Source organism: Eubalaena glacialis, chromosome 3, assembly GCF_028564815.1.
Source record: "Eubalaena glacialis isolate mEubGla1 chromosome 3, mEubGla1.1.hap2.+ XY, whole genome shotgun sequence".
Taxonomy (NCBI): domain Eukaryota; kingdom Metazoa; phylum Chordata; class Mammalia; order Artiodactyla; family Balaenidae; genus Eubalaena; species Eubalaena glacialis.
In genome coordinates, this window is record NC_083718.1 from 22393885 (window position 1) to 22415966 (window position 22082).

The following is a 22082-nucleotide window of genomic DNA, read 5'->3' on the forward strand; positions in this document are numbered from 1 at the left end:
ATTACTGACATTTTGGATGCCCGCTAACAACTGTCACTTCCCATCTGGTTCTCACTAAGCCGCTGCAGTTGCTGACCTTCAACACCCCCTGAAAGGAGTTCAGGGCGGAGATCAGGAATGAGGCACTCTGTGCTCTGGGGAAAACTGGCAGAACAGGCCTTCAGATAGTTAGATATTTTCAGGAGAAGATTTTATGAGCCCAATTTCTTGCATCTTCTCACATCTAGGAAAGCACTAAAATCATTAACAGAGACATCTGCTCCTCGTGACCAGCTGCAACCTTCTGCCAAGATGTGAGCTTGACTGTATGTATCCCCCGTCACCAAAATCACATGTATACTGTCCATGTATCCTCCTCCCTACTTCTTCAGAGAGTTCCTCAGAGCTGAGAGACTGTCTCCCAGGCTATAATTCTCATTTTGCCCCCCAAAAAACTTAACTCACAGCTCTCACGTTGTGTTTTTTTCTTTCTTTTTTTCAGTCGACATGGACCACGTAATTCTTTGTTTTGTGGGGAACTGTCCTAGACATCCAAGATGTTTAGCAGCATCCCTGGCTTCTACCCAATAGAGGCCAGTAGCACCCCATCATAACAAAAATTATCTCCAGACATTGCCAAATGTCCCCCAAGGCCGGGAGGAGGGGGTAAATTCACCCCCAGTTAAGAAATACTGATCTAGGGCTTCCCTGGTGGCACAGTGGTTAAGAATCCTCCCGCCAATGCAGGGGACGTGGGTTTGAGCCCTGGTCCGGGAAGATCCCACATGCCACGGAGCAACTAAGCCCATGCGCCACAACTACTGAGCCTGCGCTCTAGAGCCCACGAGCCACAACTACTAAGCCTGCATGTCACAACTACTGAAGCCCGCACGCCTAGAGCCCGTGCTCCGCAACAAGAGAAGCCCGCACACCGCAATGAAGAGTAGCCCCCGCTCGCCACAACTAGAGAAATGCCACGCGCAGCAACAAGGACACAACGCAGCCAAAAATAAATAAATAAATATTTAAAAAAAGAAATACTGCTCTAAACAATGCATAGCTTTTCACTGAAGCATGAATTCTTCCATATTAGCACAGAGATGGAGAGGAAGGGACAACTGCACTCCTTGGCACACACCCATACCTGTGTATGAGCCAAGAATCTCACGCTACCTCTTCAACGAGCAGAATGGTCACAGTGGCCCCGAACACAGGCAGTGTTCTAAAGGCTTTAGCAATATGGACTCCGTCCTCCCAGTTAAAAGTGAGTTTCAGATAAATAGCAATTAGAGAAGAAGAAATTTTCCTCCACCTTTCTATGTTCTTCCGGCTGGTCTAAAAATTAAATTGACATGAGGCAGGTTAACAAAAGAAAATCAAATAAAAGTTTAATACCATGTATACATGGGAGAGATCCAGAAAAACTGAGTAACTCACCAAATTGGCTGAAGCCCTCTCCTTAAACACCATCTTCAGCTAAAGACAAATGAGGATGTTGGTGGTAGGAGTTTGGGACTTCAAAGGGGAAGAAGACAATTGACTTGGAGATGGAAAAGCAAATATTTGGTAAATAGATGTTTGCTGGGCCAGGTGGAGACAATGGGACACAGAGAGGAATCTGGTCTCTAGGCCCTGCAGTTTTCCCCACCACACTGAGCCCATATTCTTTGCACATATCTCTGGTGATGGCTCTCTTCTGGAAACAGGCCCTTTATCTAAATTCTTTAGGCAGTTCCTGGGAAGGTCAAAGTTTCTTCCTGAGTCTTTTGGGCCTTGACTGTTTTCAGCTGAAAATAATCCGCATGCCAGAGAGATATTTTGGGGTGGCAAATTTTGCTCCCCTACGTAGGAAACAATTTTTTAGTTTAAGTATGCCCCCGTGCAATATTTGGGATATACTTATACTAAAAATCATTAGTGTTTACCTGAAAATCAAATTTAACTGGGTGTGTTACCAAACACAAGTTCATGTGCCCGACACACAGTGAGCCCAAACAAACCGAAACATCAGAGTTTGGAGCAGAGAAAGGTTTATTGCAGGGCTATGCAAGAAGGCTGTCTCCTGCTTAAAATGCCCCGAACTTCTCCAAGAAGTTCAGCAAAGCACTTTTAAAGGCAAGATGAGGGAGGGGCGTGGTTAGTTGTTGCAAACTTCTTGGTGTTGGAATCCTTCCTTCTTGTAGCTGTTCATGTTGGTCAGGGCAAGATGTTCCTGTAAACCTCCAATGAAACAAAAGTTATTCTCTGTTCTGCAACTTTTTATCTCTATATGAATGTACTCTTAAAGGTCAGAGCCCTGAGAATAGGCTATCCTGTATATTTCAGGCTGTAGATAATATTCTTTTACAAAAGGTTCAGAGCCAGCATGACTAAACACAGGCAACAAAACAGATCTAATATGGAGTCAGATTTGTTCTTCCCTATTATAGGTGGATGTATTTTTATTTGCCAAATCTGGCCACCCTATCTGTGATCCTATAGCTAACCAGTAGCAGTGTGTAGCATCACGATTGTAACACGCTTCTGGTGACTTAGAATCCCTGTTCTGCCTCTAATTAGTTGTGCGACATTGGATGATGTCATTGAACCTCTCTGATGCTCAGTTTTCCCATCTGTCAAATGGGGACTATAGCGGAGGGACAACCTTCTTACAGAGCTAATTTAGTCCCCTGGGGCTCCTCCCCGATCTTCTGACTCACAGGGTGTGTCCTGGAGAGTCAAGACAGCCCTAGCCTCGGGTTTCCGCCAGCCTTCCTCCCCAACAAGTGGGACCGTCTATTGGGGTTGGGTTTGAGTCCCCACTTTTCCACCAGGACGCCCAGGTGCGCGGCGCGGGCCGGCTCGGCCATCCCAGGCGCCGGCCGCAGGTGGCAGCACCGGCCCCGTGGGCCGCCGCCGTCGTCCTCCCGCCGGCGCTGTGCAGGCCGCCGGCCGGCAGGGTCCAGGGCCGGGCGCCGAGCTGGCCGGGAGCGGCCAGGCCACGCCCCGACGCGCGGAGGGTGCTGCCCTGCCGGGTGAATCATCGCCCGCGGCGGCCGCTCACAGTCCCGCTGCCGCGCGCCGAACCCTGGCCGCGCCCCTGCGGAGCGCCGCGCCGAGCAGCCGCTGAGACCCACGCTCGCTCGCTGGGCGGCAGCGCGGGCACCGGGCCGACCATGGCGGGCATCGCGTTCAAGCTGGCCAAGGACCGGGAGGCGGCCGAGGGGCTGGGCTCGCACGAGAGGGCCGTCAAGTACCTCAACCAGGACTACGCGGCGCTGCGGGACGAGTGCCTGGAGGCCGGGGCGCTCTTCCAGGACCCGTCCTTCCCGGCCCTCCCGTCTTCCCTGGGCTTCAAGGAGTTGGGACCCTACTCCAGCAAGACCCGGGGCATCGAGTGGAAGCGGCCCACGGTAGGCAGCGGGCCCGCGGCGGGATGCGGGGCGGGCGGGGCGCGGAAACCGGAGGCGCGGCGACCGGGCCTCGCGGCAGCCGAGAACCAGGCCCAACGCGCGGGGAGCCCGGGGAGCGCGCAGAGCCGAGCCCCGCAGCCGGGAGCCCCGTCCCCGCGCTGCCCAGCCGGGGACTCTGCAGGCGCGGGGTCGGGGGAAGCTCCGCAGTCGCCCATGTCCCCTCTGCCACCCACGGCGCCCGCAGGACGGGCCGAAGTGCACGCTGCCCGTAAATCCCACTAGCAGGCCCGCCAACAAAAACTCACAAAAACTCGGTTGATATAGGGGGACCTGGACAAAACTTGTTGGACTCCGGTGGGGAGAGAGTCTGCGGAGAAGGGAGGCGGGGTGCCGAGGTGGGGTGTGGGGTGAGTGGGACAATATCTAACCGGGAAAAGTCAGTCTCTAACTCGGTTAGGCTGCTTCAGGAAGGGAGAAAGTCCACGCCTGGCCTGGTCCTTTGTGACTAAGGATTGTCTCGTGCAGCGATGGTTAGATTTATCCAGTCGGGGTTTCCTGTTTGTTTTTCCAAAGGGGGCCGACCTCCCCGTAACATTTACCCTGGTGATTATCAAAAGCACAGGGGAGATGCAGCCAGGAGCCAGTCCCTCCTCCTCACTCACCCTCCCAGAATCCTCACCCCGGCGTCTCAGGGGCCCCTCAGTGTGCCCTTATCCCGTCCCCCTGGGTCTCTGTCCTCCTTGCCCTGGCAGGCCTTGGAACAGTTTCCTTCCTGATCAATTTGTCCATCCTGTTTCCCCTGGAACCCCTCCTGGCCCCATGTCCTGTGGGACACCTCACCGATCTTCCCCCGCCAGACCTCAAGGAGGCTTCCTGGGAAATACAGCCTCTAGATTCCTGTTAGGGAAATAAACATTCCTGCCCTGCTCCCACTCCTCTGAGCCCCTCACCCCCACCCGCTAGTCACCTTCTGTTACCCCAAACCCAGCCCGTAGGCAGCAAGTTCAGTAGGAAGTGTCCTTGGCCTGGAGCACTTGAGTTCATTTCTTGCTAACCTGCGTGAGCCATTTAACCTCCCTGCCTCCGTTTCTTCGTCTAAAAGAAGAGGTGATGCCTAAATAGTTTCCTCTCCCCACTGGCTCACCAGGCCCAGCACCTTTTAGTTTCTCAGGGGCACCCAGCTCTTTCCTGCCTCACCTGCCACGGATGCTCTTTCCTGCCTCACCTGCCAGGGATGCTCTTTCCTGGTTTTCTGGAGTCTGGCTCACTTACTCTTTGGGACTTAGTTAGATGTCACCTCCCCAAAGAGATCTTTCCTGACCATTCTTAGCAGCCCCCTTCTCATCTTGTTATTCTTTATCACTGAACCCTGCTAATTTCCTTCATAGCATTTTCACAACTTATAAATGTAATTACATATATTTGTTTGTCCTTCCTAGTAACCTGCAGGGACCACGTGTGTACTGTGCACCAATCTATCCCCAGTGCATTCAGAGTATGCATTCATTCGTTCATTCATTCATTTAACAATACTTATCGAGTGCCTGTTATATGTCAGGCAGTGTCTTAAATGCTTGGGATACATCTGTGAACAAAGACTGTGACTATTTGTGGAATGAGTGAATGAATGAATGCAGGACTGTAATGAGCCTCAAACAGAATTACAGCTGTGAAAGTGATAAATGAGAAGGTATTCGCCTTACATTTGTATAGCAGTTTACAGTTTACAAAGTGAATTTACATATTTCTTTGCTTATTCTTTCATTCACTCAATAAGCATATATTAAACACCTGCTGTATGCCAGGCACAGTGCATATGGTTTCTGCCTCTGAAGGCTTTAGAGGCTAGTAAGGGGACACGGACAGGTCACCCAACAGTTGGAAATGCCTGTAGGACTTCCAGATGGGGAAATAGGGATCCGAGGCCATTTTAGGGCCCCAGTTTAGGGCGGGACAGGGTGTGCACTGCACAACCAAGGGGGAGGGTAGCTGTTATTGTCCCATTCAGCAGTTGAAGAAACTGAGTCTGGGGAAGGTTAACTATTCGCTCATACAGGTGTCTGGGGTGGAGCCAGGACTGTGTCCAGCCTGTGGGTGTCAATAGCCACAGCTCACAGCCGCCCTCTCTGCCTTCTCAAACACAGCTGTGGTTCGGGTCAGGCAAGGCAAACAGACACGTGTCCACTGGATCTACACGGAAGCAAGTCATTGGTAACTGTAACAGAGCAATTGCAATGGCATAGAATTGCAATGGGGTAGAAGCCGGATGGCTGTAGACCCCAAAGTAAGGAACCGGAAGTGAAGAGCATGCCCAGCTAATTCCAGAAGGGTGCCTGTGAAAGGAGAGGAGGAAAAGTGTCAGGGAGAGTGGGACCTGGGGCTTGACAGGCTGGTTTTCAGATGAGAGCAATTGGAATGTGTTATATGTCAAGTCCCAGAGAGAAAAGCAGGTGGGAGACGGTGAAACGGAGCCACAAGGAAGTGAGAGTAGGGTTGCAGGAGCGAGGCAGGGGAGCAGGCCAGCCCTGGAGCGGGGGCTGCTCCTCAGAGGGGGCTTCCCGGCACTGGCCACAGAGGGCTTGGGGCTGGGAAGGAGGCTGAAGAGCACATGGCTGAAGTCACTGTGGGCTGGCGCAGAGGCACAGCGAGGAAAAAGCCGGCACCATCCGAGGGTGACACCAGTCAGGTGGGAGCGAGGGCAGGTGTGTGAGTCCCCACCTTACCCTGAAACATCTAAGGCCTCTGAGTGGTTTATGATTTGTTTACACTCAGCTGGCTGAACTCAGCCTCAAACCTGCATCTCCTGCCTCAAGTTCAGTGATTATGATCAACTCCTCCAGTAATAATTAATAGTAGATGACTTTTATAGAGCGCTTATCAAGGCACGTGTACGTAGTCATCTCATTTAACCCTCAGAACAACCTGATGTGGTAGGTTCACTTGTCAGCACCATCCCCATTATACAGATGAGGAAACTGAGGCTTAAGGAGGTGAAGTAACTTGCCAGGGTCATAGAACCCATATAAGAAGTGACAGAGCCAGAATTCAAACCCAGGTTGTCTGACTCCAAAGCCCAAGCCCTCAACCCCTTTCCTGGGACTGTTAAGTTCCGTATTTAATTCCATGCCCTTCATGTTGTGTACAAGTTTCAATTTCCTGAAGCATCTCTAAGGGCCACTCTAAACTTTGCCTTCTTTGGAGAGGGTGCCAAAGGTGTGAGGAAGTTTCTCAAACATAATGGAAAAATCCTTCTGGGGTAAGTGCCTGGCACACTGAGGATTATCAGTATGATTTTTGGGCTCCCAGCACCAAACCCAGTCTCTTCCATCAGCAGGATAAGTGTTTGGCTGGCAGGCCTTGGGCAAAGCTGGCTTCATTTGCCTCAGCAGAAGAGCATTCTCACTGTCCCTGTCATTCCTCCAAACAGACCAACCTGAACAGGGAAGGGACAGTGCAGAGGCATGAAAGGAGCATGTTCTGCAGTGGATTCCAAAAGAGCCTCTACAGCCTAAGCCGGGATGACCAGGGGCTAGATCCAGGCCTCGCCCAAGAAGAGCTTCTGCTTGGCAGGGAGGGGGGTGGGGGGATGCGTGCAGGGGGCTGGGCGCTATGGGGTGGAGCTCTTACGAACCAAGGGGTCCAGGCCGAGGGAAGCCCAGATTTATGCCCTGACTTCCTCTGTGGTTTTGGGGTGGGGCTCTTCAGAATCAGGAAGCATACTCAGAGAGGGCTGCAGAGGGGCCAGCACTGTTCAAGGTTGGCTTCCAGCAGGCGACTGGTGGGACAGCCCTTGGAGACTTGTTAGTAATCCATCAGGGACAGGGCAGGAGGGAAAGACTATACGGTTTACACTGGTGAGTTCAAATCCCAGTGCCATCTACAGCTTACGAGCAGTGTATCTTGGGACATGTTGCTTTATCTCTTAGCCTGTTTCCCCACCTGTGAAATGGGGTCGGTATCCATCTGTGTTCCCAAGAGGGCTGTCTGAGATAAAGTACCACACACAATATTGGCACACAGCAGGCTCACGGTATGTGGACCCCCAAGTATCATGGCCTGTGGACGAATCCAGAAGGCTAGATACCTTCTCCTGCCCTCAAGAAGCGTGTGAGTGTTAGGAAGACAGACTGGTACCCAGCACCACCACATAGCACACAACTAGCTGCTAAATTGCAGAGTGCACATACTCTGGGATTCGGGATCAAAAGGATGGGTGAGGGCCGGACTGTGAAGGAGGGCTTCGTGGAGTTGGTGGCAGTGGGTCTTGAGCTACAGTAAGATGTGGAAAAGGAGAGAAGAGGGTGGGAGAGGGAGGAATTCCATGCAGGAACAGAGGAGAGGGACCGGCATAGTGGGCAGGGCAGCTCCAGAGCGTGGACCGTCTCAAGGCCCCCAGAGGAGGCTGGACTTGGCGCTGCCCTGGCCCTAGGAAGTAGCGTGATGAAGTGGGCTCTAGGCAGTGTGGAGCGTTGGGGTCCAGTGGAGCAGTCGGGGTCCCATGGCAGTCTAACTGTAACTGCATAGCTTTCCCTAGAGGGGAGGGGAAGGGGCGGAGGGGGTCCGATGCACCTTCTGGGAACTGAGGTGTCCTGACTACAGAAGCACATGTCAGGTGGGTTGACAGCACTTTGTGGGTCTCGTTTCCAGGAGATCTGCGATGATCCCCAATTTATTACTGGAGGAGCCACTCGCACAGACATCTGCCAAGGAGCCCTGGGTAAGTGATGGCATCTCAAACAAGCTACGGGGGCTTGTCTGAAAGGCTGTGGATAGAAGGGGTGAGGGATGATCTATGGCTCCGCTCCCTTGCCAAAGAGTTTGGCAATTTCCAGTTCTAGAAGCTTGCTGGAATGTCTTGTCCCCTGAGGACCCCGTGCTGCGGCGACAAATGCACAGATGTGCAGTGAGGCCTCCTGTGTCCCCTACACTGGGCTAGTTGTTAAAGTTACAAAGACACTCCCACTAGAAGACGGAGGAGCTTCTGGATCTCAGCCACCCTTGGTGTCTGTGTGTCCCGGGGCCAGTGTTGCTAATGGCCCACGGAACAGTCAGGCTCTGGGCTGAGGGCCAGCTGGGAGGACTAGCCCAGGCCCGGTTGCAGCACTGAGACATCAGCTCTCTGGGGTTCAGGGATGGGATGGTGACTCAGTGTGCGGAGGAGGAGGAAACCCTAACAGTCACTGCTGGGAGGAAGTTAACGTACCAGGGCATCCTCAGTGTTTGCAGGCCGAGCTCACCATGGTATCACAACAGTGAACGTGGTGCTTATTGTCACAGAGGCAATTGAAATGTTCATTTAAGTAAGTTTAACTGGAGTAGCTGAATCGTGAGGGTCTGAAACTTTGCTCTGTGTAGCTGAGCTCTGATTTTCTGGACATAGTGCCTGCTGAGATTGGAACCTGCTCCAGCTTTGGCATGAAAGCCCCCAAGTTTTCTTTAATTTATTTTATTGAAGTAAAGTTGATTTACAATGTTGTGTTAATTTCTGCTGTACAGCAAAGTAATTCAGTTATACATATATCCTTTTTCATATTCTTTTCCATTATGGTTTATCATAAGATATTGAATATAGTTCCCTGTGCTATACAGTAGGACCCTGTTGTTTATTGCTATACAGAACCCGAGGTTTCTGCAAAGTAGTCTTAACGATGGGGCCTGGGACCACTATTTAAGATTCTCATAGAATCCACGCTCATTTTTTTTACTCATAATAGATATGGGCCTATGATCGCTGGAGCAGATTATTTGCTGTGAATAACCAAAAACTTGTTTCGAGCCATCAGCTTCAACTTGCCTTCCAGACTAGTCTATCAGTAACAAAATTAATCATCTTGAATTGGACCTTCTTTCCTGGCCCACCCAGCAGAGGTTCTGTCCTGGGAGTGACTTGTTTGAGGTCATCCAACAGCTGAAGTGAGGGCCTGGAATGCAAATGCAGACAGTCTGTGTGTTTAACCCCTGAGCTAGGCTCCCCAGAAGGGGCATGGAAAGTTTTCAGTCTCTGAGGGATGTCAGGGCATTTGTGTGAATCGTTAGGACAGGCACACTGGGAGCCCGTTGTGAAATGGGTCTCAGAGAGCATGTCCCAGGGCTGGGCATGCAAACACATGAGCTCTCTGAGCTCAGCCTCTGTGTGCAAATTCCTGAGATGCCAGAGCACATTCTTGCCCACAGAAAACATACCTCCCATTTCCCACCTTCTCTCCCCCACAAAAGAGAGATGCCCAGGGGGCCTAGGGCACCTAGGTGGGTGCTCCAGGAAAATCCATTGGTTAGAGAAAATGGAAGTTAACAGGGCTAGAAGTTGATGGAGACTTTGACCAACCATGGGGGCTTTAGGAAACCTGGAAACAAAAATGACAACTGTCATACCTGGGCTAAATTCCACACCTAGACTAAACATCTACTTTAAAGTTTAATGACATCTTAAGGGCCAAATTGCAAGATTTAAGTCCTGGTTAAATACTGTCAGGCCATTTGGAGAGGAGACCCGCAAAGCTTACATTCCTGGGGTAAAAATCCCCATGATATGCACCAAATCAAATAGAAACAAGATTAAGTGTAAGTCCTTTAAAACATTTCTCAGTAATCATGTCTGTAATTTCTAAGGTTTTTTTTTTACACCACATTGGCCATTTTGTTCTCTTGGCCTTTTATTTTGGAGGATCTGGGTTTGACTACGATTTGTGAAATGTGGTGGACTGAACTGTCACTCTGATTCTGGCATCCGGACACAGGGTGGGCATGGGGTGGTGACTGTCACCAGGTCCCAGCAGGTTCAGAAGCATCAGGAACAGGGGGGCCGCGGCAGTGACACCTGGCCACACGACCAGAGATACGAGTCAAGGCTCAGCTCTTAGTTGGCACACTGTGGGCACGTCATCACTTGGAACCTCAGTCTCTTCTAAAAATGGGAGTGGGGGGGAGAGTCAACGGGGTGACCTCAGAGATCCCCTACGATGGGACGGTCAGCTATTCTAGAGTCGTTCCTCATGCCTGACACTGAGTGTAAATCTTGTGCTAGAGAATCAAAGCACCGAGGCCAGATCTCTTATCTCAGAGGAGGAATGATAACAGCCCCTATCACTGTATAACAGTATGCAACTCATGGAGCATTTTCATTGCATTGTCTCATGTAATCATCCAAGTAAATATTTTCAGCCCCACTCTGCAGATAAGAAAACTGAGGCAGGTGGTGGTGAGCCCATGCAAGGCCACAAAGCTAAAAATTGCCAAAGGAAAGAACCCTGATCTGATTTTAAAGCTTTCCACACTCTTCTCACTCCCATCACAAGTGGCCATGAGGCTATGTTGAGGGATTATGGAGGTAAAATTCTCAAAGCAAAATTTATTTTCCTACGTGTACTTTCTACCCTGAGACTCACTCGGTTCACCAATGAACCTGGGCGGGGCCCATCCTGGGACTTGTACATTTCTCAGCCTCCTGCCTCACTTCACAGGGCTGCCCAGCAATGGTTAATCCACCAGCTCCCACCCACTTTCCCAGAGGGTCAGCTGGAAGCCTCACCAAAGTAATTCCAACCATGTTTGCAGAACTGCTCTGACGTGAGCCATCTGCTTTGCAGACCTTGGTTGTGCTCAGCATTGAGTCAGTGAAGAAAAATCTGCCCATCTGGAGGAAGGGCTGGAGACCCAGGCTGAGCCTCGGCCAGGCTGGCCCTGCAGCTAAATATGGCTCTGGAGTTGCTGCTCTCAGCCTCTTCTTACAGGTGATGGCCATGGAGTGGCCCCAGGAGCCCAGGAGATCCCAGAGCTGAGCTCCTCCTACCTTTGGTTTTCACTGGGCCACTGCTGGGCTTTAACCACTGCCCCCTCATAGCCCTCTATGGGCCCCACAGCCTTCAAAGCTCTCAGAGGAAGGTAGCTGCCCTGGCCAGGTGCCCCCATAGGCCCTCGGCTTCCTGGGGGAAGTCTCGAGGCTGCCAACGCTGTCAGAGCTGTTGAAACCGCACAGCCCCGTGTCTTTGTAACCTGGCCTCTCAGAGGTGGATCACCCCGCCTCTACCCCTAAAAGTCACGTGGGGCCCCAAACACTGGGAAATGTTTGGCTACAGGGTGCCCCTCGCCACAGCCCTGCTCAGCAGAGAGTAGGGAAGGGCAGGGCCAGTGGGAAAAGCGTGCAGGAAGGTTTCCAGTTCCTGCTTCCTCCCCTGCTTACTAGTCTGGGTGACTCTGGGCAGGTTACCCAAGCTCTCTGAGCCTCAGTTTCCTCTTCTATAAAATGGGAATAATGATAATACTCCTTCCCCAGGGCTGTGATGAAAAATGCGATTAATATAGGCAAACACATTGGCAAATTGTAGAATCCTGAACAAATTCAACCTCTCCCTATTTTCCCATTTTAAATACTGTAAATAACTTTTTAAATGATTCTTAAATTATAATTTTTTTTCAGTGTCTACAATCAATTTTATTTTAATATAATCTAAACACATACCATTTAGAAAATACCAAGAAAAATTTATGTACAAGAGTTGATGCTATTGCATTCTGATAAAGCTGGCAAGTTCTTGCTACTAGCATAGCCCAGGAAACACCACCGAGGAAACCTAATATATTGGAATAGGTGTTGTGGTGTTTGGCCCACAGTTTGATAGCTCTCAGGGTTAACCTGAGAAGTTGTCAATGTTTGGTACTAGATGTACAATTTCATCGGTTACCCTGCAACCATTAAGACTTCTTACGCATCTTATATCTAAATTTTTAAGCAGACTGTCATCTCTTAAGCCCAAGTCTCCTGGAATAGTCTGCAGTGCTAATCCTGCAAACAAAGTATCAATCTCTATTCCATCAAAACACAGTTTGATAACTGGTACAAATGCTTCTTCAACAGCTCTTAAATCTTTTACTTCTTCCTGTAATTTCAACTTATTATAGAATGAGGTGAAAAAATCACTTCGATCAACATGTCTTGGTGCAACACACAACGCATTAATATCGGCACCTTTTGTGTGTACTCCTAATCTCTAAGATCCAATTGTAAAAATTTTTCCACCACCATTTTCAATTACAGATTGTGGAAGATTCTCGCTTTCACTGATTTCTCGTATCCACTCTTTTACCAGGTTATTTAATTTTCCCCAAATTAAAATCCTGCGCTGCAGTTCCTCTTCCTCTTCAAAAACGCCAAAGGGCTTCAGAGTCTCAATTAGTTTCTGTGTACGTAGGCAGTCAGTCTCCTTGGGGGCTGCTAAGCTGATGGGAGAGGTAATGCCATAGTGCTTCTGTGGCGGCTGTGTTTGCTGTGATCCCTGCATTGTAACTGGAAACCGCATGGTCTCCTGCGCGGGCACTGCCCAGTCACCCGCCCCCCGCTGCCGCCCTGGGCATGACCCACTGAGACGGGGGTGAGGGGTGCCTGCCTCAGCCCTGGGTCCAACCCCCTTAAATTATAATTTTTAAAAGCCATTTTAATAGGTGCCTTTTAAACATTTTAATAGACTTTGTTAGCACAGTTTTAGGTTTACAGAAAAATTGAGATGATAGTACAGAGAATTCCATACACACCAGCCCAGTTTCCCCTACTGGTAACTTCTTACATTATTAAGTGTGGGACATTTGCTACAGTTAATGAACCAGTATTGATACATTATCATTAACTAAAGTCCATACTTTAGCTTTCTTTAGTTTTTACTTAAGGTCCTTTTTCTGTCCCAGGATCCCATCCAGGACACCACATTACATTTAGTTGTCATGTCTCCTATGGCTCTTCTTGGCTGTGACGGTTTCTCGGCCTGTTTTGGATGACCTTGTCACTTTTCAGGAGTACTGGTCCGGGATTTTGTAGGATGCCCCTCTATTGGAATTTGTTGGTGCCTTTTTAAAAAAGAGTGCTTGTAGTTAAAAAAAAAAAAGAACTAGAAAATAAGTGTTGGCTGGTTTGGTGGGGAAAATAAATATATTTTTTCCTCTTTCTTAAAACAATGGCTTCACCGCCAGCCCCAGCACCGCCCTCACCGCCCCCGACCCCAGTGGCTTCTCCCAGCTCCTGGGGCAGATTTGTGCGGTCCGTGAGTCCTCCTGTCCTCTCCCCGGCGGCTCTTCTGGTTATAAATGCTTTTTCTTTTTTTTCTTTTTTTTTAAATAGATGATTCCTTTTTTTTTTTTTAATTTATTTTATTTATTTATGGCTGTGTTGGGTCTTCGTTTCTGTGCGAGGGCTTTCTCTAGTTGCGGCGAGCGGGGGCCACTCTTCATCGCGGTGCGCGGGCCTCTCACTGTCGTCGTCTCTCTTGTTGCGGAGCACAGGCTCCAGACGCGCAGGCTCAGTAATTGTGGCTCACGGGCCCAGTTGCTCCGCGGCATGTGGGATCCTTCCAGACCAGGGCTCGAACCCGTGTCCCCTGCATTGGCAGGCAGATTCTCAACCACTGCACCAACAGGGAAGCCCTATAAATGCTTTTTCACAGCTTTTCTCCCCTGTGGCTGCTGCCTGTGCTCCCAGCTTCCTTTCCTGCTGCACCTGAGACAGGCCCATAAACGGGCCAGGGATGAATCTCCCGGAGGCCCCGTCCTGCCCTGGCTGCCCCAGGCTTGGCAATCACACAGCGGGGTTCCTGCCTCATCCGAGGCCTAAAGTTGGGCACATCTCTCCTTGGCTGTCCCTGACCTCCTCTCCCCGGGGAGGAGAGGCAGTGGGAATCCTCCCCAAAGAATCTCCCCTGCCCCATTGTCATGTACATGTTCCTCTGAAGCCAGAGGAAACTTCCAAAGAGTTCACGCGGTTCCTTTGCTCCCCGTGGGCCTGTGGATCAGAGTGTGACTTTGCGCTTGTTCGGGTGCTCGCTGAGCCAGGAGCCAGGCCACATCCCTGTGTGGACTCTGGTCTGTTCCTGAGTTGAGGGGATTGGATCCTAGTTCCGTAAGGGCTCACTACTTCTGACGTTCTGTGACTTCCACTGGCAGTCCCCGCCCTCCACCGCACCCCGCCGGCACCGGGCTGCAGATCATGTTTGTTGAGCAATAACATCTCCACCCCAGGGTCTGAGACCCTTGCTCGGATCGTCCCCCACAGGGTCAGCCACAGAGAGGCCCCCATCCAGGGCATTTCAGAAATGAAGGGCCACGTGTTCTGCGAGGTCTAGTGGGGTCCTGGGCAGCAACAGTGGGGCGAGGAAGCCCCAGGAGGAGGGTAGTCTGCTCTGGCTGGGCCAGCGTTGGGTGGCCTGTGTGCAGTGGGGCAGACTCTAGACCAGCACTGCCCACCAGCACTTTTAGCAGTGATACGAAAGTTCTACACTATCAATATGGTAGCTGCCAGCCACATGTGGAGCATTTGAAATGTGACTAATGCAACCAAGGAACTGAATTTTTAATTTTCTTCAGTTTGAACGTGAAAAGCCACATGTGCGTTATGGCCACTGCAGCGTTGGGATCCGGCCTCCCATCCTTGACTTTCCGGGGTGGGATGGTCTCCACACAGAGCCAAGCAAGGCACGTACATCAGTAAACATCTGTAAATGGCAGGGTCCAGAGTGAGGACTTGGGTGTCCATCAGTTAGAGGTTGGCCTCTTGGTTCTGCCACTTCCTGGCTCTATCACATGGGGTAAATCACCGTCCTCGTTAAGCCTCAGTTTCCTCATCCATAAAATGGGGATGATAGTTGTATCTACCCCAGAGGGCTGTGAGGATGAAATTAAATAATGCGTGGAAAGCTCAGAGTGCCAGAGGCTGACACTTAGTAAGGATTTAATAACTGCAAATTGCAAGTTACCTTTGGGGAGAGTGTGGCTTGAGGGGGGTATGGAAATGAGGCTCAGGAGGGGAGGTGGAGCATGCCCTGCTGTGTCTTGAACAACCAATGGGGTCCGTCTCTAGCACTTGGCATTAGGAGGTGACCAAGGAGCTGGTATTTTGAGGAAAGTTCAAGAAACTCGGGGAAGTCTCCTGCTCCAACTTTCAGGGCTCGTGCAATGGCCGTTGCTCCCTGATGTTTCCCAAAAGGCCAGGAGGCTCCTCACTGCCACCGCGCTTGGGCCCTCTCCTCTCCCAGCACTCACTTTGCCTGCAGCGCGCCTGCTATTTTCAGTCTCAAGCCTCTACTTACCCACCTGTGAAATGGGAACAAGGTGACCTGTCTGTCCTTTCCTTTTCCCATGAGGGGGAGAACCTTAAGGCTGTATGACTGATGGTTTCTCTCTCTCTGGGGATCAGGACCAGAGTGAGAAAACCTCTAACGTTCATTCTTATTGCAATCCCCGATGTGATCTCTCCCCTGTGTTTTGCCGCCCCAGCTGCAGTGAGACTTTACCTTTAGTTCAACACTGTGAAGGCCCCCAGGAAACCAGGAAAGTAGATCCTCACCCTCTGGATCCTCTGGGAGGTGAGGAAGGAATTCTGAGGAGTAGGAATCTAAGATGGGGTTGGCTCCACCTCCTCGCCTGCTGGGGCCTCTGGCCACGGAGGGGCTGGGGAGGAAGGCGAGGACATGGATGTGGATGGTAGGAAGACACAGGGCTATGGAGAGCTGGCTGGTAACTCTGCTATCTGGTAGTGACTGCAGCGTCCACGGCCGCAGGGAGCTGGGGAGCAGAGTCGACACCTACAACCGGGAGGCTGCGTCCTCCCGGTCCAGGGCGGCCAAGGGCGGCACGGGGCAGGGCCTCCCTTCCGAGAGTCTGGTTTGTCCATGCAAGTTCGGTGTGCGACAGTGTGACCCTGAGGCCTCGGCATCCTCGTCCCCCTCCATCCTCCCTCCTCCTTCTCCCTTTCAGGGCCCCCCTCCTCAGGAGCAGCAGGGGGAAGGGAGGGAGAGGGCACACATGTGGTTTGGATCATTTGTTCTTGCTGCAGTTCTGCTTGCAGCTCACGGAAGGAGGCTGAAGCCCCGTGTTTACCAGGGTTGGGATGTGAGCAGAATGGAGCACCCCCACCTTCCCCCGACAGTGCCAATGTAATGAGACGTGATTGTGTGTAGGGGGTCATTCCGCTTTGGGGGTACCCTTCTCTGGGCTGCTCCAGACAATGAAGCAGTCACGGAAGGGATGGCCCCGTGGGACTCATCGGCCACCATCGCGCAGGGCCGGGCGCTGGCAGGGTGTGCACTTCCTCTGGGGAACAGCAGCAGCCCCGGGGTTGGGAGAGCGCCTACTGGCTCCCAGGGACTTCCTTCCGAAGCTGAGACGCCCAAGGCTGCCTCGGCCAGGAGAGAGTCATTCTGTCAGCAGGGTCTCAGGTCTGCTGGAGACTGTTAAATACCAGTGTCTCAGGAAGGGTCAAATTTAGCCAGAAGCAGCCTCAATATCTTGGTCCCTTTATCATTTATCTAGCTGTCACCATGGAAAGCAAAGGCACAAAGCCCTGCAGGGATGAAACACAGGACAAGCAGGACTTGAGAGGGAGCAGGCTTTCCCAACCTCGGCCCTGCTGGTGGTTGCGGCCGGCTCATTCTCCATCATGGGGCTGTCCTGAGTGCTGCGGGATGCGTGGCAGCGTTCCCAGCCTCTGCCCATTAGATGCACTGGCAGCCCTTCCCAAGCATGACAACCAAAGATGTCTCCACACAGAGCCAAAAATCCCTTGGGGGTAAGGGGAGCAAAAACGTTCCTGGGGGGGAACCAGTGGTAGATCCGGGGAGAGAAGGGGGCTATGGACACAGTAAGTACCACGGGGCAGGCAGAGGGTAGTCATTGGGCATCCAGGGTGCGATGCCTGTGCTGGCAGCTGGTGAAGACCAACCCCACACACGTCCAGAATCACCTCCCCTAAGCCAGCCACAGTTAGGAGTAAGCGTTGTCCTGGGGAAGGAGGAAACATCGAGCTGAGCTGCGGTCAGGGCGGCATTGCTGGGATGTTTGACCCCATGGAGAGGAGCTCCAGCCTCCCCGGGGAGCTGCTGCAGCAAAGGAGGAGATCGGCCCTCTCTACGTCTCGGGACGCTCCCCTTGGCGGGCCGTCTGTCTCATCAGCTTCCCGGAGCAGGCATGTGCGGTACATCTCAGGTCCTGGGGTGCCCCGGGGACCACAGAGTGACTGGGTGTCTGGGCACAGCGTCCTGGCACTGGCATCTCTCCGTGTTGACTCCTCTCTTGCTGGCACGTCCCCCCCCAGGGGCAGACTGTCAGCTGGCAGGTGCCTCTTACTGCCCCTGGCCAGGCACGGATTTCAGGAAGGTCCCGGTCTCCTTGCACTTGTATCTACTGCGTAGTAATCTGCCCCGCCATCAAAGGCTTCAAACAACAGCAATCATTTTCTCGTTCTCTCCTGTGGTCCTGAAGGATAGATAACTGGGCTTAGCGGGGAGACTCTCTCAGGGTCCCTCGTGGGGTTGCAGTCAGATGGGGACGGGCTCAGGTCACCCGAATGCCCCCCGCTCATGTGTTTGGTGCCTGGGCTGGAGGCTAGACAGCTGAATCTCCGGGGTCTTCCTGAATCCTGTGTGGTCTCTTCCATGGAGGCTTTAAGGGAGCTCAACTTCTTACACAGAAGTTATAGAGAGAGAGCCTCAGAAGTCACAGAGCATCACTTCTGCCATATCTATTCACTGAGACAGACAGAGGCCTACCAGGTTCAAGGGGAGGGATGCAGATTCCACCCCCTGGTGGGGAAGGGCAAGGTTCTAGAAGAACATGTGAAACCAGAAATATTATGGCTGCCATTTTGGGAAGTTGCCACGGTTCCTCCCCTTTGAATAATGGTCATGTCCTTCACCGGTGGTGACCCAAGGCTGCTCGGACGCTAGCCCATCGTGGTCGGGGCAGGTGTGTTCTCTGTTCTCTGGGACTTCCCAGTATGCAGGGCGGAGGGGCACTCAGCGGGCTGGGCTGGTGCTGCCAGCTTCAGGACTCCCTTCACCTGCCGAGCTTTCCTGAGACACCCTGCCGGGCCCCGAGGCCCTTTCTGCTTCCATTCGGCCAGCTTTATTGGGTGCCTGTGACCGGAAGAGCAGTGGGCTGGGACTTTAGGCAGAAGAAGACAAACAACAACAACCAAAAGCCCCGCGGTCCTTTCTCTGCACCAGACTCTTCTCGTCTCCAGCTCCTCCTCCCACATCCATCTGGTCCTCTCTGTTCTGGGTCCTTAATCCCTCCTCACGCCTCTCCAAGCCTCTCCACCTACCAAGCCCCCATTGCTCCACGGTGGGCCTTAGTTCTCACCTGGATTCCTGCTCTGGGTGCCTGCCTGTCACCGGTCCATTCTGACGTTACTGCCAGAGGCCCTGTCGTCAGGGAAGTGACGGCCAGTGGGGGAAACGGTTAAATGGACACATTAAATATAAGTTCTGATCATGCTGTAGTAGGGGTCAGCTGGGGTGCAGTGTGAGGACACAGGAGGGGACGGCAAGGGATGGCACAGTCCCCAAGGACGACTAAGGAGAGAGGTGGAGGGAAGGTGTGGGGCAGAGGAAGCAGAGCAAAGTGTGTGCTTCCCCAGCAGGAAGGAGCCCATTCTGGAAAGTGCAAGTGGTATTTTCTTGTGCCTGGAGGGTCTGTGCAGAAGAAGAAAGGGTGAAAGGGAAGCTTCGTTTAAATTCCCTCGGGGTCAGTTCAGACTCTGCAGAAGTGTAACCCATCTCCAGACTCTGTCCCCCCTAGACCCCTGGCGTCCTCGCGCCCCCTCTGCCCTGCTCCCCACCCTCCTGGATGGTGCCACGCCCACCCCTATACCTTCCGGTGCCTGCACTTGACCTTCTCTCTCCCTGCAAGCGCTTCCCACCCCACCTCCACCTTGCTCTCGGGACCAGTCCGAGCTCCCCTCTGCGAACCCCAGGCCCCTACAGCCCGTGTGCCCTGTTTGGACTTGCGTCCTGGTGCTCTCCCCCGTCTTCTCTGATGGTGTTTCCACGTTGTTCCCCACGCCGGCTGGTGAGCCCCTGAGAGTGCGAAGCATCCTTCTCTAGACCTGGCTCAGGAGGGACGTCTGAGACCAGACGGGAGGCAGAAGAGGCACGTACGCCGGAGTCGGTGCTCAGAGGCTCTCGGGGCGGCTGGTGTGCCCGAGGAGCCACGGGAAGCTGCAGCGAGGGGTGCTGAGGCCGGGCTGGGGGTGTAGAGCTCTGCGAGGCTGGCCCTGGGCTTCATGTCCTGTCCGCTCTTTCTCCTCCGAGATGAAGAGCTTCCTCAGCCTGTGTTGCTTCCCGGAGCACGTGCTCCACGTTGACAGGGTCCCTGCCCTCACAGAGCTTCCGTCCTCCTGGGACGGTCAGCAGGCACCGCGCCCTAGAGTGATGGAGCTGCAGCGGGAAGGTGGGCCGGGAGCCAGCACCTCCTGGGTTCTCTGCTCCACTTCCCTGTGGGTGGAGGAAAGACAGTGATGGTGGGAGGGAAAGGAGGAGAACGCACACAACAAATATCACGCTCCCCTCTTGGGCGAACTTCCAGCAGCCACAAATGTAATCCGCGTCACCATGCCAGCCCCATTCCACCCCTCCCCACTACAGCGGGCCCCAGGCGTCCTCGGCCTGTGCTCAGCGCTGACCCTCAGGACTGGACACAGAGGCCTGCGGAGCACAGCTCTGGAAATTTACCGACGTGGCTCTGCATGAATTTATCTTTTTAGAAGAGGGCTCTGGAGCTTAAGAGAGCTATTCATGAGGTCCGCCCATGGGTGCTGTGTGCTCAGAGGGTGGGGATCTGGGCTTGCCGAGTGTGTGCGGTGGAGGGAAGCCTGTGTGTACATGGTCACAGTCACAGCGAGGCCGCAGAGGAGCCGGACAAGGGCAGCCCAGCTGGGGACAGTTGAACCTTTATCCAGATAACCTGGGTGCCCGAGCCCAGGAGGGTGAGGCAGCTGTGCTTAACGAACGAGCCAAGATCCTACTCAAGCCTTCTTTTCCCAAGCAAATTAGAAGGGGAGGGGGAGGTCTGAACTAGGAGGGGATTCCTGAGGTCCCTTGAGAAAAGTGGCTTAAGCGATCTCAGCAGGTGCCCAAGGGTGGGCCAGAGAGAACGACACTAAATAGTCATTGAACAAGTGAATAAATTCAAAATTAATGCATGAATACTCTTCTGCCATAGGCACAAAAACAGTAAAATTTTGTGCGAAAACCCACAGGAAAGGCATGCGGGGAGAGAAAGTGAGTATCAAACTGCAGACACGGGGGAGGCAGTTTGGTTGTTAAAGGAACCTCTTGCCTTGTCTTCTGTGAGGGGACAGAGCAGAGAAGAGTCCGCCAAGCCATCCTCAGCCCAGGGGGCGGGTATCGGGCCCCTGGTCCTGCGCTGGGGTGGGGCTGGGCGTAGGGGGCAATGGCCACAGTCCCAGGTGAGGCACGGGCAGGGGTGAAGGTGAGGGGCTCCATCACTGCAGGGGCCATTCTTGGGTTTTGAGTAAATGCGTTCGTGTCTACATCCTCATCAGTGCGCATCCTTTACCTTAATTTACCGTCCCCCCTTCCCCTTGCTTGCTTCTGAAGATTTGGCAGGGGCTCAAGATGGTGAGACAGGCCCCAAATGCACTCAGCAGGTCACATTCCTCCCCCATCTCACCCCCTCCTCCTTGCCACCTACCCGCCCCCACATCCTGAGCTGTCACCCTTTCCGAAACGGCGTAACTCATCCTCAGTCGAGACTTCACCTCTTCTGGGCCTCAGTTTTCTCCCTTATAAACTTAGAAGATAAAAAGAGCAAACCCTCAGAGACAGTGTTCTAAATGCTTGACTTTTTTCCTCCCATTTAATTCTCAGCTCTGTGAGGCCATTTCCTATCATGAAACCCATTGTATACATGAGGAAATGAGCACAAAGTAGTTTGCCCTGAGTCAGAGCCGGAATTTGAACTCCACGTTCTGGCTCTGTTGTTTCTTAATTTTGGGGGTGTGAGGGGGAGGGAAACCTGACTCCTCCCTAGAAAATGCATATATTTGCAGACATGCAAAATGTGCACACAGTGTTTTCGGGTTCCAGATCTCTGAAGCCCATCCAGGACCCCCAGTTTCCCTTTTTCATCTGATCCTAACAACCCTTTGAGGATATGTGTGTATTATCCCCCTTCCACAGCTGAGAAAACATGGGCTCAGAGAAGTTAAGAAATGTGTCCAAGATCACACAATCTTAAGTGGCGGGATCAGGATTCAAATCCAGGTCAGTCCTCCTAGCTCTATACAGGGGGTCTTTCCCTTCTGGTTCGGGGATCACCTGGAGGCCCCGCGGGGCTATGGGTGCCTGTGGAGCCCCTGCCCTGTGCCTGGGATCTGGGAAGGCCAGCCAAGGCGCTCCTCCCCCTCTAACCTCCGTGGTGGGTCAGCACATCAGCCCAGCCGCAGCCTTACTTGGGACCCGTCAGCATCCAGGCTGACAGCACCCAGTTCTCATCCAGCGGGCCAGCGCTCCCGGTGGGCAGGCACCCTGCAGCGGGCTTGTGCACCTCCTCCTAGCTCAGTGCTGGCAGAGAGAGCCCCAGGACAACGTGGAGTGGACTTGTAGAGGGGGTTGTGCAGGAAGGGTGATCCCTAGGGCCTGGGCTGGAGGAACAAACCCGGCCAAAGGGGACTGACAGGGCAGCTGAGAGCCAGCATCTGAGGAACCCCGAGAGGGTGGAGTTGGTGCAGGGGCCTCCTGGTGCCAGGAGGTGGAAAGGTGCATGGGAAGGTGAGAGAACGCGGTGTGAAGCAAGATGAGGAACCAGTGAGGGCAGTTCTTTAAGGGACAGGAACACAGCCTCCAGCGAGACACGCCTTTTATAGGGATCCAGAGGTCCCCACTGGGGAGGGCAGGGAACCTCTGCGCCCACCTAAGTCCAAGTTCTAGGGGC

At 52.8% G+C, this 22082-nt stretch overlaps 2 protein-coding genes across 2 annotated transcripts in view; one reads left to right on the forward strand and one right to left on the reverse strand.

Annotated features, from left to right (window-relative positions):
- Window positions 1–3108: 3108 nt before the first annotated feature.
- CAPN2 (calpain 2) overlaps window positions 3109–22082 on the forward strand; it is a 54507-nt gene continuing 35533 nt past the window's right edge. Inside the window, exons 1-2 of the mRNA XM_061187336.1 lie at window positions 3109–3371; window positions 8019–8088. Coding sequence (XP_061043319.1) covers window positions 3135–3371; window positions 8019–8088 — 307 coding nt within the window. The 5' untranslated portion in view covers window positions 3109–3134. The remainder of the gene's footprint in view (window positions 3372–8018; window positions 8089–22082) is intronic.
- LOC133089114 (poly(A) polymerase alpha-like) lies at window positions 11783–12667 on the reverse strand. Its single transcript, XM_061187335.1, is given in 2 exon segments — window positions 11783–12005; window positions 12008–12667. Coding segments are annotated over 2 exon segments (858 nt in total). The 3' UTR covers window positions 11783–11807.